Consider the following 19,232-nt stretch of genomic DNA (forward strand, 5'->3'; position numbering starts at 1 on the left):
TTCTAAATCCCAACAGTATTCTGAAAAAACGTATGTTTCTATATCAGTGGTGCTCAAACTTTTTCATGTCAAGGACCCCCAAGATGATATGTATTTGTCCGCCGCCCCCCATCTCAAAATATGTTGTTCCAGGGACCGCCCAGAAGCAAAGATTTGAGTTACAAATGTTCGCTTAAAAATATATATATTCAAAGATTTGCACACATTTTCACGACTTTTCAAAAATAGCAGATCTACAAGCTCGTAGCGCGGCACTCGGTGCCGCGCTACGAGCTTGTATATCTGCTATTTTTGAATAGCCAAAGCGCAAAATAATGCTTTTCAGCTCAAATCAAAAAGTGACACAGATGCGTTCCCGGTCTTAACGGGTTAACTGTAGGCCACGGGGGAGCCTGGTAAACGCATTGTAGGGAAAACATGCAGAGAGGCTTTAGATGTATTATTCTGCCACGGGCTCCTCCAACATCGAGGAGGCCCAAAGAGCCCGAGATAGCTGAGAGGGAGAGGCCAATTAGAGAAGCCAGTAATGGCTGGATGGATGGATTAGTTGTCAGAGGAGCGGTCGAGAGGCAGAGAGACACTATAGACTTAAGACAAAGATGAATGAAAAATGTGTGGATGTGTGGGTGAGAAGAGAAGGAATGTGAGAGAAAATGACACCGCGCTCTCTCTCTCTGTGTGTGTGTGTGTGTGCGCACGCATGCGCGAGAGCGTGATCAAAATTAAGAGGGCAAAAAAACAGAGCAGCATACATTACACGCATGCATAAAATGTAGGGGTTTGGGTGTTTGCGTTGTGTGTGTCTGTGTGCGTGCGCGTGTGCATGCATGCGAGGGATAATTAGACACGGATCCATAGTTTTGATAGATGAGTGTTTGTGACTTGGGGACAAACTAGACAGAAAGAAAGAAAGTTTCAGGAGCAGATTCAATAAACCCTTATTTCCAATCGTTGATAATGTATTCATCTCCCCTCCGTATGCACACCGCAACGCCACACACACACACACACACACACACACACACACACACACACACACACACACACACACACACACACACACACACACACACACACACACACACACACACACACACACACACACACACACACACACACACACACACGGCTCTCTCATTAACTGGAGAGAACATCTCCAAGGGGCTTTATTACTCGCAGTACAAAAGCTCTGAATTTGTCTCATCATCTGAAAGCGGATCATGTATAAATATTGCAAGGAACTCGACCCATCAGTCGAGCCAAAAGTTCTCTCTCTCTGCCGGCGATGACCTTAACCGCTTCTCTCTCTCTGTGTGTCTTTTTATCCATCTGGCCCTCCAGTCCATCTGCATGGATTTGACATCTTAGGCATCTATTTAACACTCTTCCCTGAGGACATTGTAATGAGTGGGCAAGCAGCACTTTGGCAAGTGTCATTGAACAGGACGTGCGGGCGGCGTAAGACTCCTTCAAGGACACTTTGACAAAGGCGCGTGGCTGTTGAATGGATCGAACCCGTGACCTTTAGTGTACTGGCTTTCCCTTTCAACTAGTGATTCTAAACTGCCGTCCTGAAGAACCAGAATACTGTCTGTTTCTTTTTCTCCATTTCACCACACAGTGAATTACAATACAACGTTAACTGTGTTTGATTTCACTTTTTTGCTGATGTGCCTAATGATCGCCAACGATGAATCTCCATGCTGCTTGCTCTAACGGATATCAAAGCTTATTGAATCTTTTATTCTCACCCACATCTGTGTTAGTCTCACATTATTAAGTCTAGAGTGAAACCCAGCAGCCCTCTGGCGTCTGTTTATATACTGTTGAGCACTTTGACCGCACTTGTATCTCTACACCTGTTGAAGGCTCTGTCACCACTTCATTTCACAGGCTAGTCCTGAGTGCTGAGGGGCGAGCAAGATCTCTGTAGAATACCTGGTTTCTGGTGCTCCTTTCCTAAACCCCCATGTGTTCTACCCGCTGAGTCTTTTTGCATTACTCCTAGCTGCGTCTTTGTTCTGTATCTATCCTGTGTTTTGCACAGGAACAAAATGTCCCCTGTGGGATCATTAGCAACTCTCTCACTGCTAAGAACGACTTATGACGACTTTTTCTTTCTTTGTGTTTTTCTCACAGAATCAGTGATGACGCGATCCGAATATTTACTGCTCCATTCACTTCCTGATTAACTTATTACTTAAACATCCTGTACCTCGGCTCCTGTGTACCTTTTTTTTTTTACTATGTAATGGGTAACGGGTCCATTTGGTTCCATTTGTACACTCTCAGAGTTACAGACCCATAAGGGTCCATTTGGTTCCTATCCATCATTTAGCTGGGGACCCCCTGGAACCCCCTCAAGTACCCCTGGGGGTCCCCGGACCCCACTTTGAGAACCAATGATCTAACGGAGGTAGAGTTAGCTGAGAAACCCCTGCTCTGATGCACCATCGTGCATCCAGGACCACAACATTCATCATACCATAATCATACCTGGTATCTCGCGGCCGTTGCGCATCCAGCGCAGCGTGGCGGCCGGCTTGCTGCGCGGCGACACGCAGGTGAGCTCGGCCTCGCCGCCCTCCACGGCCTCCTGCTTCACCTCCACGGCCGGCGTCTCGGGCGGCACCGCCACCGACAGCGTGGCCACCTGGTGGTGCGTGGCGTCCGTGTACAGCTGGCAGAAGTAGCCGCCCTCGTCCGACACGCTGACGTTGGACAGGGCGATGCGCACCAGCCGAGGCGTGAACAGCACCATCTGGAAGCGGTCATCCTTCAGGGCTGTGTGGGGGGGGGTGGAGGGGGGGGGGGAGAGAGAGGGTGGTTTAGGGCAGTGGTTCTCAAACTTTTTCGTGTCAAGGACCACCTAAAATGATATGCATTTGGCCGCGGACCTTCCATCTCAAATATGTTGTCCCAGGGACCCCCTCAGAAGCAAAGATTTAAGTTACAAGTGTTCGCTTTAAAAATATATATATTCAAAGGTTTGCACAAATGCTCACGATTTTTCAAAGATAGCAGATCTACAAGGTCGTAGCTATGAGCTTGTAGATCTGCTATTTTTGAATAGCCAAAGTATAAAAGGTTAAAACTATTGTGACGCTATGTTAACACATTTTTGCTGGTACCACCCCCCCCCCCCCAAGGACCACGGACCCCTCTTTGAGAGCCAATGGTTTAGGGGGTCAGGGAAGAAGGTGGGATTGGGAGGTGAGGTGGGGGGCAGGAGGAATAGTGCAGTCCGGATGTGGAGAGGTGGGCAGAGGCGGGGTTAAAGGTTTCATGACATTCAGTTTTACAACACATTAAAAGTCTTTGTCATGGTCCTTCAAACGTGTATAAAAAGTTTTAACTGAAAATTCCACTCCAGCGAGCCATTGCAGGTGTTTTTCTCTCACATGTCTAAAGCCTTTTCAACTGCAATGTCAAAAGTAATCTTTGCCTGCGGGTGTCGCTGTTGAGGGATTTTGCCTGTCAATCATCGCCTCTGCTCCGCCCCCCCAAAGGAAAGGATAGGGGAGGAGAGGGGGTGGGATTAAGTGACTATGACATCAAAGTCAAGGGGCCAATCCCAGATTATTTTTCAGCCTAATTATTCAAAAAACCCCAGACCACAGAAAATCCACTGAATGTTCAAAGTTCAGGTTTGCTTGGGTGTAATTGAGGCCATAAAACGCCCCAAAAAAAAAAAAGTGAAAATGAATGTCATATAACCTTTAAAAGCGAGGTGGGCGTGGATAATGAAAGATGGAGATGAGAGACAGACAGACAGACAGTAAAGAGTGATGGGAAATCAGAGAGTGTATGCAGTACAAGAGAGGTGACAGCAAGAAGAGAGGTGGAGAAGAGAGAGAGAGAGAGAGAGAGAGAGAGAGAGAGAGAGAGAGAGAGAGAGAGAGAGAGAGAGAGAGAAATTTGAGATATACGGGAGAGAAGGAAGACGGGGGGGGGGGAGGGGGCGTGAGAGAGGAGAAATAAATGAGAGATGGATGGGGGGAGTTGAGAAGAGGGGAGAGGAGAGGAGAAGGGGCAGGAAGTGGATGGGGGGGGGGGCGAGACGGGAGAGTTCATCATTCACTGTTGAGCTCATTTTCTATTCATGCCTCTGTTATGTGTCAGTGAAGTGAGGGACTAAATCGGGGCTGACATCCTGTACTGTACATGCCATTCATATGGAGAAAGATCAGTAATAAAAAATGAAGGAAGGCACACCTGAAGGGCCAAACGGGCACAAAAAAAAAGCACACCAACAAATATTTTGAATTTAAGAAACTGCAAGTGAAAATCATTGAAAGCTCATTATGTGTTATGCATTATTCAACAGCAACTCTTGAATCCGTCGTTTTAAGCATCGTTCCTCACATAATTCAGTAGGTCACCAATTTCACCATAACAGCGTTATGTATTGTTTCAGGCTGCAGCCAACATTATGGAAATACGTTCTGTTTTGTTCCTTATTCAGCAGCCCACAAGGTTGCTCATCCATACCATCCATTACCCACTTTGACAATATCCTAGCAGTGCCGGGGCAAAAAAAAATACAACACTATTTTCAATAGTTTGTTGACAAATGCAACGGCTTCAGCAGGTCTGTGTATGAATTGCACAACCTTGGGGTGGTTTTAACTTTATTAAAGAATGGGCACAGTAATTCCTGATACGTTACGTGAGAGCAGTACAAAGTACCCTTGAAAAGGAATCCATTGTGGCTGATGTCTAGCATTCACAAACCACACATCACTGGAGTACAGTCCATAATACTTGCTTCTATATTTTATGGTGGGACCATTATTAACCGATTCAAACGGGAACGCTTCTGTTTTTTTTGTTCTTTTTTAATATCAGATATAAAAGCGGCACAGAGTGCCGCGCTATGAGCTTGCAGATCAGCATTTCTGGGGGGAAAATAGTGGAAATGTGTGCAAATCTTTGAATATTTTTTAAAGCAAACATTTGTAACTCAAATCTTAGCTTCTGGGAGATTCTACAAATGTCTTCAAAATCCCAACAGTTTTTTGAAAAGAACGAGCAAAAATATTTTGCTTTAAAATACATATATTCAAAGATTTGCAAAAATGTTCACAATTTTTCAAAAATAGCAGATCTACAAGTTCATAGCGCGGCACTCGGTGCCGCGCTATGAACTTGTATATCTGCTATTTTTTAATAGCCCAATGAAATCTTAAAATGACACAGAGATGCGTTCCCGGTTTTAATGGGTTAAGAATACTTCTAGTTTGGAATCAAATCATTGCCTTTTTTTATTGCTGTTTGTGATCGATAACGAGGCCTAATTACGGTCTGAATTTACAATGTATAATTGTAGCCGTTGTTTAACACCAAATAATAATAATAATACAATGTATCCCTGGCCTATTGCTTTTGTTGTTGTTCATGCTCCCTAAGAAGTAGGGTAATAAACGGTTCAGTGAAATTTAGAATCAATTAAATGAGGCATTCAATTAGATCTTCTCTAAATTATATAAGCAACACAGCATAATAAATAAACATTCATCTTCAGAGCAGGAACGTAGCCTACATTTTAATTGGCTGTCGGGGGTGATAGGGGACCTAGATTGAGAACAATTCCACTAAAGTGACACGGTCATTGACTTGCATCCCAATATAACAGATAATACACACACGCACGCACACGCACACGCACACACACACACACACACACACACACACACACACACACACACACACACACACAGTGAAACTCACTGGGAAAAAAAGTCATTACGCTACCAAACCACAACTTCTATTGAGGCATTTTCTGTTTTTAACAATATATGTGTTGCATCTAGATTTCCAAGTTTCCCAACTCAAATTTGTCAGACAGACAGACAGACAGACAGACAGACAGACGTTCTGTACTTTTCAGAACTGTGTACTGCCACATGGTAATTTGTTTGACCATGCATGCAGGCACATTTTACTGTGTTTCTTGGCTACTATATATTTTTTGTATGACCTGTTGTGAAGTGCACCCCTTGGGGTGATGTTGCACTATAAATAAAAAATAAACTGAACTGAAACGGACAGACAGACAGACAGACAGACAGACAGACAGACGGAGGTGCAGTTTGACATTATTGCATCAGAGAGTAAAAACATGACTATTAGTGCATGCCTCCTAGTGGGGATTTGTGCCCTACTAAAGTGCACCTTTCTAGTTATTATTAGGCTATATGCATCACACACGTGCACATACAAGCGCGCGATCACACACACACATACACACATTCAAACAAAAAATGCTTACAATGTCAACGCACAGACCTTACATGCTCACCCACACACCTCTGCAAGAAAAGGAAATCACTACTTAGCTACTTAGGCATGCAAAGAGAAGCAGGGGCCACTTAAGTTTAATGCCACTAGCCTTTCAGCTGGAGAATAACTTACTCCACTGCTCTGCATTAGTGAACATTCACCTCTATCTCTCTTTTCCAGACAAACCATGAGAGCAGAGTTTGCGCCCAGCCCGCCGCTAATTTGCAATGTCACTCCAATGTACGACTCTGCGGAGAACAGAAACTTTAATATTATGGGCCGAGAAGTGTGGCAGCACCGGGGACCATTATCTTTGCCTTGGCACCGATAGCGCTACCGTAATGTAAAAACCTCAGTTTTGAAATAAAACTGAGGGAGTTCAGAGAGAGTTCACACACAAGTCTGTCTCATGGAGAAGCTCTAGGCTAGTACGTTGGTACAATGACAGAGGCCTCTCTTGGCCCCCAGAGCGGCTTTGAGAGTTGTTCATCATATCATCGCAGTCGGGGTGGAAACCTCAATATCCAAAACCACTACTTTTCAGGTAATGGAAAAAGGGAACCTGTGTTCCAATCATAGACGGTAAAAGAAATAAGGACAGCGTCACGCCATTGGTTTCTACAGACTGTAAATGAAGCCTATTTTGCAGCGATTTCAAATCCGGCATCTTTCTATATCCGGTTGATATCCGGTCCGAAATGCAAACGGAAATTAATGCTATTGGCTGAAACGGCAGCGAGGGCGGGTTTTCACTCGGTAGAACAAGAAGTAACCCTAGAAACGATACCCTACTTTATCATTAAGTTTGAAATAAATGGGACCGTAATTTACCAAAACGCTTATCATGGTGTTTGAAAGAAGACTTTAAACTAGCGACTGGAAGCATAAAGTATTTATGAAAATGTTTATTAAGGTAATAAAATCAAGTGTAAAGTTCGGCCAAACAAACCCATCCGATTGAATAGAGCCTAATTGCCCCTCTAGTCAGTATGAATACCTTGATGAGTCTTGCAGGGGCCCTCACAAGGTCATTTCGATTATGAATGCTCCTCATGGTATCACAACACCACCAAGGCCTTAAAAACAAGACTCCAAACATCCCAAAACAAACTAGTAAGGCTACTTCTTGGCCTCAAACACAAAACCCATCTAACCCCTGCTCATTTTGTTAGGATTGGATGGCTTAGGGTTGAGGACATCAACTTACAATGGGCCCGGTCTTCAAGATATGCCACAACGTTGGGATCCCCCTGTATTTGTCAAAATACTTCCAAAACGTAAATGAAGTCCACGATCACAACAACACCAGAGGCAGCTCCACGGATCATGTTCAACCCAGATTTGGCTCAACAAAGGGAATGAACTCGTTCTCATACTATTCAACAAAAATGTGGAATGCCCTACCAAAAGGAGGAAAGGAGTGTAAAACCCTCCTCACTTTCAAAACTGCCCACAAAAAAAACACCTTCAGGAGGCTGCAATTCGAAAATGGCCCCTGTCAAAGTCTTAACCTAAATCCCCCCCGCCAAACTCCCACCTCCCCGAACTTTTTCCTTTTTTTTCTCTTGTACATATGTTTTACTTTTCATACCAGTAACCTGTAAGCTGATTGTATGACGTTCTGTATTGTAGTGTGTACAGTATATCTGTCTGTCTCTTATATGTCATCATGATTTGTGTGCATGGGGATCTCATTTTAAACAAGCTAAGTGCTTTATGAGCCTTCCAGTTTAGCAGACCTTGTATTGTGAATTTGTACTTCCATGTACTGATGTTCTCATGTCTTACTAAATATTCAATCAATCAATCAATGCTTCTGCAACCAGCACGGATGCCAGCCCCTTGATTCCAATGCATCCAGTGTAGTTATTATTTAGTCTAGCTCAAGCTCTTAGTTAGTTAATACGTTTCATTCGTTATCATATTTATAAAACCCTCAGACACACAAACTCACAACACTTCGCACCACGACACATTGTGAGCTTGTAGATCTGCTATTTTTGCTACTTTTGTGTGACACTTTAGTATGACGAAGCAGGGCATTCATTTACAAATAAAACCGTGAGAAGTTGAAATATGGAGATACAAGGTTTCTGCCCCGACAGTAACGATATTCAACATTACCAGTTGCACAGCAGCTAAACCACACTATTAAGAGTTTTCCTTTTTCTTCCAACTGTCTGCTTTAACCTCCATTACCCTATTGTTCATTTTGTGTCTTGGCATTTTTATTGTTGCATCTTATTGGCTTTCATTCAATATTCATGTGGCAAAGCATTTGTGGAGTCTGTTTGGGGGGAAAGTGACTCGCACGTCGGGTTTATTATAATCATCAACGGTTAGTGGGTGTGAATCCTTAAGCCATTCAAGCCGGGAACGCATACGGTGTCATTTTAGATTTTTTTTATAGCTATAACCATTATTTTATACTTTGGGGCTATTCAAAAATAGCAGATCTACAAGCTCATAGCACGGCACCGCGCTACGAGCTTGTAGATCAGCAATTTTTGGGGGAGAAATCGTGAAAGTCAGTGCAAATCTTTGAAAATACGTTTTTTTTAAAGTGCCATTTTTAACTCAAATCTTTGCTTCTGGCAATTCTACAAATGTCTTCTAAATCTTAACGTTTAAAAAAAACATTTAAAAAAATGATGTTGCTATAATATCGGTGGTTCTCAAACTTTTTTCATGTCAAGAACCACCCAAAATCATATGCCGTTGACCGCGGACCCCCCCTATCTCAAAAATATTTTGTTCCAGGGACCCCCAGAAGCAAAGACGTATTCATATATTCAAAGATTTTCACACATTTTCACGATTACAAAAATAGCTGATCTACAAGCTCATAGCGCGGCACTTGGTGCCGTGCTATGAGCTTGTATATCTGCTATTTTTTAATAGCCAAAGAAATCTAAAAAATGAAACAGATTGAATGGATTAACGTGGCTATAGTACAGTACATGTCTTTGAGTTCTAGGGAGATTGTAACAGACAAGCTACTGTAGTGGGCTGAGCCCAGATAAACGGGACTAGGGGCTGAATGCTACAATTCTTCAAAGCCTAGAGACAATAAACAGAATGGAAACAAAGAGAAACAAAACCTATCATCTCAAAAGGTCAATTGTGAATTCAATAAACACTGCGTGCAGCATCTCAATTTCACCCTGTGTGAACCTCTTGTGTGCCTCCCTCCCTAGCTATGTGTAACATGTGTTTATTAACGTGGTACTCATTTTCCTGTAATGTCTGATTCTACAGAATTATTTCCACCTCCAACATTGCTTGCATTCGTAAAGCACACTGTACAGTTTTAAATTGATTTCGGGCTTGCAGTGGTGGAAAAAAAGTACTTTTTACTTAAGTAAACGCATCGATACTGCAATGTAGAAATGCTCTGTTGCAAGTAAAAGTCTGGTATTCAAAATATACTTGAGTAAAAGTACAAAAGCATTCAAAATATACTTAAAGTACCAAAAGTAAAAGTACTCATAATGCAGAATGTCCCATTTCACAAGTTTTCAAATGTATAAAAAGGTATTTTAAAAAAAATAGAAGATCTACACTGGCACCCCGCCAAGGACCCCTGGGGGTCCCTGGACCCCACTTTGAGAACCAATGAAGTACGGTATATATGCTGCAAAAAACAATTGCCCTACAGGACCAATAAAGTTGAAGTTAAAGTCAAAGTCAATCCCAGGGGACCTTTTAGACTGAGCCTCTGCAATGAGCAGAGTGTGTGCTCCCCAACGGAGGAGAGGACAATGAGGAGGAGAGGAAAGAGAGAGGTGAGCGCACAAACAGTGGTGGAAAAAGTACTCAAATGTTTTACTTAAGTAAAAGTATCAATACTGCAATGTAGAAGTATATTCTGTTACAAGTAAAAGTCTGGAATTCAAAATTTTACCTGAGTAAAAGTATTGGTATCAAAATATATTTAAAGTACCAAAAGTAAAAGTACTAAAATATGTGAAAATAGCCTATGTATAAAATAGGGCTAAAGTGGTTAATGTATGTTTTATAATATAATAAATTATATCTGAAAATTAGTAGCTAAAGTTTTTAAATAAATGTAGTGGAGTAAAAGTAAAAATGTTGCCTCTGAGATGTAGTGGAGTAGAAGAACCTCAAAATTTTACTTTAGTACAGTACTTAAGTAAATGTACCTAGTTACTTTCCACCACTGCGCAAAAACAATCTTCCATGTTACACAAGAGAGTGTGCAATCGACAGGAGGGAAAATTATGATAATATGGGATATTGGTAATCGTACACTATACAGTATATGGCTGACTTATGGCTCAATCGTCCGCACGTTCCAAACTCCCTTTGTACAGAGACTCAACTCTAAACCTCTCCCTTATACTGTATCTCCTCTCTCTCTTCCTCTCGCTCTCTGTGTATTTCCCCATCTCTCTATTTTATTAGTTTTTTAGCACCTTTTTTATTGGCGCAGGCTCAATAACAAAATGGCAGACACGTCCCTGATGCAACACCCCCAACAGCCTCACAGCATAATTCATCACAACATATGCTAGACGGCTCGGCTTTGTATTTTGTACGAGCGTGTGTGTGTGTGTGTGTGTGTGTGTGTGTGTGTGTGTGTGTGTGTGTGTGTGTGTGTGTGTGTGTGTGTGTGTGTGTGTGTGTGTGTGTGTGTGTGTGTGTGTGTGTGTGTGTGTGTGTGTGTGTGTGTGTGTGTGTGTGTGCGCGCGCGCGCGTGCGAGACCTAGAGACAGAGAGAGAGAACAGCATAAGCGGGGAAGAAATGGAGTAATATTACTACATAATGAAGCGGGGTGGGAGAGATGCAGGGAGAGAAAGACAAGAATCCAGGAGGGAGAGAGAGAAAGGGAGACGCGCGGTGCGGTGAGCCCACCCTTCTCGGCCGTGTAGCACACTAATCCCTAACAAAAACCTGCCCTCAAACTGTGCCAGAGCCCCAATTCCCTACTGATAGCTACATCTATTCTCTCTCTCTCTCTCTCTCTCTCTCTCTCTCTCTCTCTTTACTAAATGGCAACTAAATGTCAGACTTTTGTACGAGTTGGAGCTCACCTTTATTGTTCCACCTCATTTGCATGCGGCAGAGGGCCTGAGGTAAAGAGAGCGAGAGAGCGAGAGAGAGAGCGCGAGAGAGAGACACACACAGAGAGAGATACGGGCCACTGAGACACAAATGAGGGGTCCATTTGAACAGTTTCGCCGCTCTATTACAGCTATCTGCAGCGTGGAATCTCATAAAACATGCCCATTATGGCTCGCTCTCCGCGACAAACCTGGCAAACCTCATTCACTCCTGCCATAACAGCAAAGCAGCCTATTTGGGGGCAGATTTCGTTTTGGAATGAGTCGGAGCTTGGAAGAGGTGTTGCCAGGCACTGAAAAGAGACTCGGTTTGTTAGGCTGCTGGTGCCTGGCAGATGGTAATAGACCCAGAGATGGAACGAGCCCTACAGTGAGTGATAGAGCACAATGCACGGACGGAAAGTGTGTGGGGGGGAGGGGGGGAGGAGAGAACACATCACAGCGGTGTTATTTATGTTCCGAGAAAATGGCCCTGGCCAGTTTCAGGGCTTACAGGAGCCAAATTAGTCGCCTGTGGTCTCTCTCCGTGTCGGCGCTTTAACACCTCTCCTGAACCTCTGCATCATTTGGCGGTGCTCTCCTCTGTGCCCTCCACCACGTCTCTCTGTCTGTCTCCTGACAAGCCTTTTCTGTATTCAGGCTGCAGCTGTCGCCATCTCTTTCTTAACCCTTTAATACCGGGAACGTTTCTGGGGGTCCCTGGAACAACATATTTTGAGATGGGGGTCCGCGGCCTAATACGTATCATTTTTGGGGGTCCTTGACATGGAAAAGTTGGAGCAACACTGATATATAGTAGCAACATGTAGAATATATATTCAAAAACGTCCACAAATGTTCACGATTTTTCCAAAAATAGCAGATCTGCTATTTTTGAATAGCCAAAGAAATCTTAAAATGACACAGAGACGCGTTCCCGGTCTTAATGGGTTAACCCCCGACCCTCTCGCTCCCTCTGTCTCATTCTTACTTTTCCCCTCTCTATTCGCCTTCATCAGAGACAGCGAGAGAGAGAGAGAGAGAGAGAGAGAGAGAGAGAGAGGGGTAGCAGAGGAGAGGAGAGGAGAGGAGAGGAGAGGAGAGGAGGGGAGAGGAGAGGAGAGGAGGAGCAGGCTGTGTTAATACTTAATGGCACACATAGCCCTGATCTGACAGAATTGGGCAGAGTTGAAAGCAAGGTTTCCCCAAGTAGCGACTTCACCTGGACAATTACTGCTCCGTATCGCTCAGTGATCAGGGCGGGTAATGGGTGGAAGGGCAGCAGACGGAGTGAGACGGAATTGACACAAAATGAAGTGCAGCACTACAGCCCTCAGGGGTGGATATTCAGATCTTTCTTTGTTCCTTTCTTTCTTTACTTTTTTCGTCTTCTTTTGTGCGTGTGGTGCTTCATTGTGGGTTATGGCATGTTTCACCTTTAAGGTCGACCTCCTTAGCCACTTGTAATTGGAGTAATAAAGAAGTTCTGCCGCTATATGAGTGGCTGCCGGTTTTTGCTGCCGTATTAGCTCTCCTGTGTTTCTAGTTTCTTTCTCTTTTCAAGACTTTTTAGTGACTTCTGACTTTCTATGACACTTAGTTCCGCCACTGAACGCTGCTGTATACTGATGTACATCATTTTGTTTTTCGTGGTCTTTTGTAGTTAGTTAGACATTAGTTTCTCAATTCCAGCTAGAACAATGGACACACACAACCGGCAGATGGAAAATAGTGTATTTCTTCGCTGTTGAGTGGAAACCTTATATACAGTATATGTCCAAAACTGTTACTTTTCAGGAAATGGGAAAAAGAGCCTGCGTTCCCGTGGCTCCACTGCTGTTATTATTTTGTCATTTTTGTTCACTGGTTCAACATTTAGAAAACCCTTAAACCACTTTAACTGTCACAAAGGAATTCAAAAATAGCAAAAAGAAATTGCAGGCTGCCGTGTTATATGGTCAGATGGGTGGGTCCGGCCTCAAACGCTTTTGAGCTTTTCAAAAGGTTGAGGAACACTATTTAAACCCTACCTGCCCTCTGTAGTCATGGTGAATGTGAAATCGCCGAGCCAACAAGAAGGTCAAGCTATCATCCCTGGTGAAAGACCAACGTGATGACTGTGCTGACGGAGACGTGGCTGAATGGGAATTTACCAGACTATCTGTTTATTTGAACCAGACAGCCTCGTGGTAGTGTCAGCCAACAGGGATAAACAGAGAAGACAAGAAAGGTGGAGGGCTTTGTTAACTCCAGGTGGTGTAAACAGCCATTAAAGGAACGTATCTATACCCTCGACATGGAGCTGATGGCTGTGGGCTTGATATAGGGCTGAAACTATCGAAAAAATGTATTATAAAGGATAGTAGGTTGACAGGAAATGGGGAGAGAGATGGGGAGTGACATGCATCAAAGGCCGTCGGGATCGGGACTCGGTTGTCAGGCTACTTTGGAGCCTACCAATTATTTTCTTAGTGATTATTCTATTCTATTCTATTGACGTTGAGTGCAAAACCATTGCCACAGCCAACAGCACGGCGTTCAAGGTAGTTGAGGACTTCAAACATTTCGGTGCCTCGACTGCTTAAACGGAACAAGATCTGAAGGTCCGGATGTGATGAGGAGAGTGTGTGAATCTGACATGGGAGATGACCTCAAGAAGCAGCTGTTTGTAGCTACAGTGGAGTCAGTGCTGTATAGACGGGTTTCCTGTTAGTAAAAATGAGAGGAATATGACCGCGCAGAGGAGGGGGAAGCCTATGGGTGCGTTTGGAAATTACGCACCGGAGCACACTCGCCTATTAGTTTGTATTGGCCAGTGCGCTCACTGCCGCTCAGGGCTGTATTTTCGAACGCGCCTTTCACCCGGGCATGCGCAGATTGTGCATTCTGCTCTGTGATGACGTCGCGCGGAAATCCGTCTATGGGGCAGAGCCATGGACGTTCACAGTATACAGCAGGAAAAGGTCCTGGTTGGCGTCTATACACAAGAATGCTACGAATGACACTTGGTGTCACATGAGCGGACAACATCAGGAACGTGGACCTCTCTCTCTCTACGGGGGATCTATACCACTGGTTAAAGACAGGGTCAGAGAGAGAAGGATGAGGCTGGCTGGGCAGTGGGCACGGTGTCATGCACCCGAAACTGTTGGCAAGGAAACTGACACTGTGGGAGTCAAGCCAGGGCACAGCCAGGGAAAGAGGCGCACCACCACCTACGTGGACTCACTGTGGTGTGACAGCGGAGCTAACAACACTGCAGAGCTGAAGACCCTGATGCTATAGACAGGAAGGTGTGGAGGGCAGTGATTCAGGAGTCTCGAGTCGGTGGTTGGCTAGTCTGCAATCTTTCATTGCATTGCATTCTATCGATTATATTTTTTATTCATCGAATTATAGAGATGCGTGTTTTCCTTGATAAATTGTTTTATTTTTTATACAGCATCAAATTGATGGGAAGCGTTGTGAGCTTGTAGATCGGCAACATTAGCTATTTCTAGCAAACGTTGAAAGAAAAAGAGCAACATCTAACCCCCAAATTGATTATATTTATTAAAATCGATTAAAGACATATATTTTTATAATGAATTAAATCGATTTGTTCCTTTATCTTTTGTACCCCTACTTGATACAAAACTAAGGCATTTGTTCAGTTGAGTCCATAATCATTATGAAACAGAGTCCTCTGATTAGTGAGTCCACACAGGTGCATCCAATTATTGACATTTTACAATGAAGTCTTCCAAACAAAATGTAACTTGTAAATTACAATGCACACAACAACACATCACAAATCAATGAAAGGCACATAATACAATAAGCATTTACCGTGTGCGCCTCTTGAACCATGTGCAGAACTTTGGCAATATTATTCTCTCTCTGTCTTAAACATGACCTCTCTGGATCAACTCAGCTAGCTTCTGACTTTGATTGACAGCTTCACCCTGACCATGTGACTCTCTGCCCAATTTACCGTAAACCCTCTAAGCAATGGGCACAGCATTTTTACCTTAAATCTTGTACTATATAAACCTTTTTAATATATTTATTGTAACTTTTAGTACTATTTATTCATAAGGAAATGAACCTTTATCCAGTGTGTACATGAATTTTACAAAACATATTTATAATTATAACTGAAACCACTGTCTCTCCTTCTGGGACGGTAACAGACTTATTTAAGAGGGTCCACCGCGAGGACATCAATGGACTCTCCCATTGTATTATTATTACATCAGGTTCTATGAGGAGAGCATTGTAACCGCCAAGAAAAAATGCTTTCCCCAACAACAAGCCCTAGCTAGCATCAATGGGGACATTAAAGCCCTGCTGAACAGGAAGAACAGAGCGGGTGGGGAACACTGAGGGGGCCGAGGCTGTTCAGAAGGAACTAAAAAGAAGAAGGAGCTGGGGGCGGCCGAGGACAGTCACAACCACAGACTGGAGGGTATTGGCTACAGGCCAACAGCTCCAGAGTGTTGGGGGGGGGGGGGGGGGTTTAGAACAGGGGTCTTCAATAGGGGGTCCGGGAACCCCTCGGGGGGGTCCTCAGAGTCACTACATGGAGTCCGCCAAATCTTTGTGTGATAGGATTTTTTTTTTACATTAACCACTTGAACCCTAGTATTCCTATGCAATGGGGAACATTGGCCGAAAAGTGAGCTTGTAGGTCGGCTATTTTCGGCAAAGAGGTGTAGGGGGGAAAAAGAGCGAATCAAGTACTAAGTATTGAAGGTTTAAGCGGTTATGTGTCTGAAATGAACAAAAACATGACGATAGTCAACGGCGCTGTCTATGAAATCTATGAAAAAGTTTAATCTGGAACACAATGGGGGGTCCCTGCTTCGTCTGTCTCTCAGCTAAGGGGTCCTTGGCCTGAAAAACGTTGAAGAACCCTGGTTTAGAAGGACAACTGGCGACAAACAGCCAGGCACTACTGTTGACGGGACCCTTGGCTTGTGTGTGTGTGTGTGTGTGTGTGTGTGTGTGTGTGTGTGTGTGTGTGTGTGTGTGTGTGTGTGTGACAAAGCGTTATGTGACAAGAGTGAGGTGATTTGTGAAGGAAAGGCCCTGCCACAGTGTAAACCTCTCGCTAGCCCTTTTTTACGTCCTCTCTACCGAACCCTAGCAATTCACTGGGTCGTTTCAATGACAGCCATTCTAGTTTTTGCACTCTGAACCATCACAGAAGCCCTGGGTCTATAGTCCCAGACCATTAAAAAACGCCACAACCTCGATGCGCTTGTCTCTGCCATTGTTTTCATCCATAAATCATTTAGCCTGAGAACACGCTTTACAAATCTTCGATACAAATTAAACTTTGATGAAGAAGAAAATGCTAGCCTCCCCGCCCCCACCCCCCAAAAAGAGATCAACGGGCAGCACCCCAATCTAAGGAAAGTTTGGCAAATTCCCGACTTTAAATTACCTTTTTTTTCCGTTATCAATTGTGACTTTAAATTAACTTGACTTGACTGATTAACTGCCTCCAGCACTATCTGAGACGTGGTGCAAAAAAAAAACTGCAGTTGATTTCACCTGAAATGGACTGAACTAAAGTAGCCTTGAGATAGACTCCGCCTGGAAAGAGGAAGCAAGCAAGCGAGGTCAAAAAACTGAAAGAACAAGCCCAATCGATGGTCTTGAAGGGCGGATCCAAACCCAGGCGCTGGATTCCTGCGCGGCTTCCTATTGCTTCACCAATCTATGTTCCCGCCTCCCCTCCCCTCGCCCCTCCCGGCCTGTGCACGGAGCACGCTGACGTCACCAAATTTAGAGCGACGCCCCTCTGCACTCTGATTGGTTAGGAGATAACAAGGTCCTAAGACCAGCGTTCCTGCAAGGTTCCCCCAGCCTTTTTTTCTTTTGAAACAAAAAAAAAAGGCATGGGTTTCCGAGGCTATCGTTATAGTAATTTTAGTGATTTTTAACTGGGGGGCAGGGGGCATTCTGTCCATTGGTAAATAGTCATGAACGCAGCCTCCGATTTTCGTGAAACTTTGTACGCACATCCCCACTAGGCCAAGGAAGAAATGCCACCCTACATTTTTCAAATCAGCCTCATGGTGGCGCTGTAACAGGCAGATTCACGTTTTGGCCTATAATAACTATTGAACTGTATAGCTAGAATAATAGCAGATCTACAAGCTCACAGCGTTGCAAGAGCTGTGAATATTTTAAGACCTGTCTGCAAATAATAATATCATCATCATTACCATCATCAACCTCGTTAGTTCCAGTTTATCCCTTCTGGAACAGAGGTTTATAGCCCCAAGGTGGAGAACAAAGCAGTACAAAAATAGCTTTGTTGCAGCAGCCATCACTCAGATGTGCTGTAGCAACATAACCCATATTTCACCTTGTTTATGAAACTTGGCAATTAATTCAAACATCTTTTTTTGGTCAGCTGTTGTGCCTTGTCCTCCTTTCCGCACTATAACAAAGCTGAATGTAAATTAAATTGATAACACAAGTCAAGACCACCGTATCCCTGACACTCCCTCTGTGTGTGCAGTCACAGTGAATACACCTGCAATTCAGATTGACCAGTGGTGTAAAGTAACTAAGTACATTTACTCAGAGGTACTTTTACTTTCTTCAGTATTTCCAATTTTCAATACTTTAACTATATTATTACAAAACCACTATTATTATTATTATTACAAAACATACGTTAACCAAATTAACACATTAGCTGCCAAAGACGTATATATACGTCTTTTAATTATCAGCTGTTGTCTGCCAAAGACGTATATATACGTCTTTGGAACCCTAATTTCAACCCTTGTCGAATTATGAACAGATTAGGAGCTAAAAATGTTCGAAGATTTGCTGCTCCATTCACTTCAATGTTAAAATTCAAACGGACAAACAATTCACTTTGTTTTTTGGTTTAAAACTACTGCTTTTGAGCTATATTGAAACATCAACCAAACATGTCAACGAGGTCAAAATGACCTCGTTGACATTTGTGAAACCACACCTGAATCTCATCTGTGATTAGAAACCATCTGGGGATCAATCATACTGGAGGAAAAAAATCTGTGGCTACGCGAACAGGTACCAAAAACATGGCAAAACCCTGGCAGGCAACAGCTAAAAATCTGAAAAAACTCTGGCAGGCAATGTGTTAAGCCCTATATCATATTTTCGATTATAAAATTGCTGATTTACGGCTATTGAAAAATAGATGATCTTGTGAGTTTGTAGATCTGCTATTTTTGAACAAGCTGGACAAATCTTTTCAATTAAAAAACGAAGAAATTGCAAGGCCTTTCATAATGTTTACTTTTGATACATTTGATGCCAAAACTTTTACTGCTACTTTTACTTAAGTAAAAACACAGAGTACTTCTTCCACCAGTACTGATGACACCCAACCACTCCAGAGCGATGATAGCCACCAGGTCCTGAGACTACACCAGTACCAGAGCCATATAAGGAGAGTTGCGTCACCTCCGTTTCACTTCATCTGGTCAGTCCAAATGCGGGTCAGGAGGAGCAGCCGAATAGTGACAAAGCCCTGAACCCGGAAGTTTACGGAATGCACTGGAGTCTATGAGCGTCTATCACTATTTTTCGAGTTTACATGAATCACGAGCCCGGCGCTGTTTCTGCCCCCTCATTGACGCAACTCTCTCCAATAGAAGGCTCTGACCAGTACACCCTCACCCTGAGCCTCGTCCTCCCCCACCCCCAGGTCCCTCACCCCACCTGCACAGTTTGCACTTTCCATTCTTGTGTTAATCCATTAAGACCTGAAGCCGATTCTACAAATGCCCTCTAAATCAATATTCTGAAAAATGTATGTTTCTATATCAGTTGTGCGCAAATTTTTGCATGTCGAGGACCCCCAAAATGATATGTATTTGGCCACGGACCCCCAT

At 43.5% G+C, this 19,232-nt stretch overlaps 1 protein-coding gene across 1 annotated transcript in view; it reads right to left on the reverse strand.

Moving 5' to 3' along the window:
* The window catches only part of cadm4 (cell adhesion molecule 4), a gene marked incomplete at its 3' end in the record, with an annotated part of 104,235 nt that overhangs the window by 49,735 nt on the left and 35,268 nt on the right, over positions 1–19,232 (reverse strand). Inside the window, exon 3 of the mRNA XM_084052245.1 lies at positions 2,497–2,784. Coding sequence (XP_083908371.1) covers positions 2,497–2,784 — 288 coding nt within the window. The remainder of the gene's footprint in view (positions 1–2,496; positions 2,785–19,232) is intronic.

Source organism: Gymnoscopelus microlampas, assembly GCF_963454915.1.
Source record: "Gymnoscopelus microlampas genome assembly, chromosome: 3".
NCBI lineage: Eukaryota > Metazoa > Chordata > Actinopteri > Myctophiformes > Myctophidae > Gymnoscopelus > Gymnoscopelus microlampas.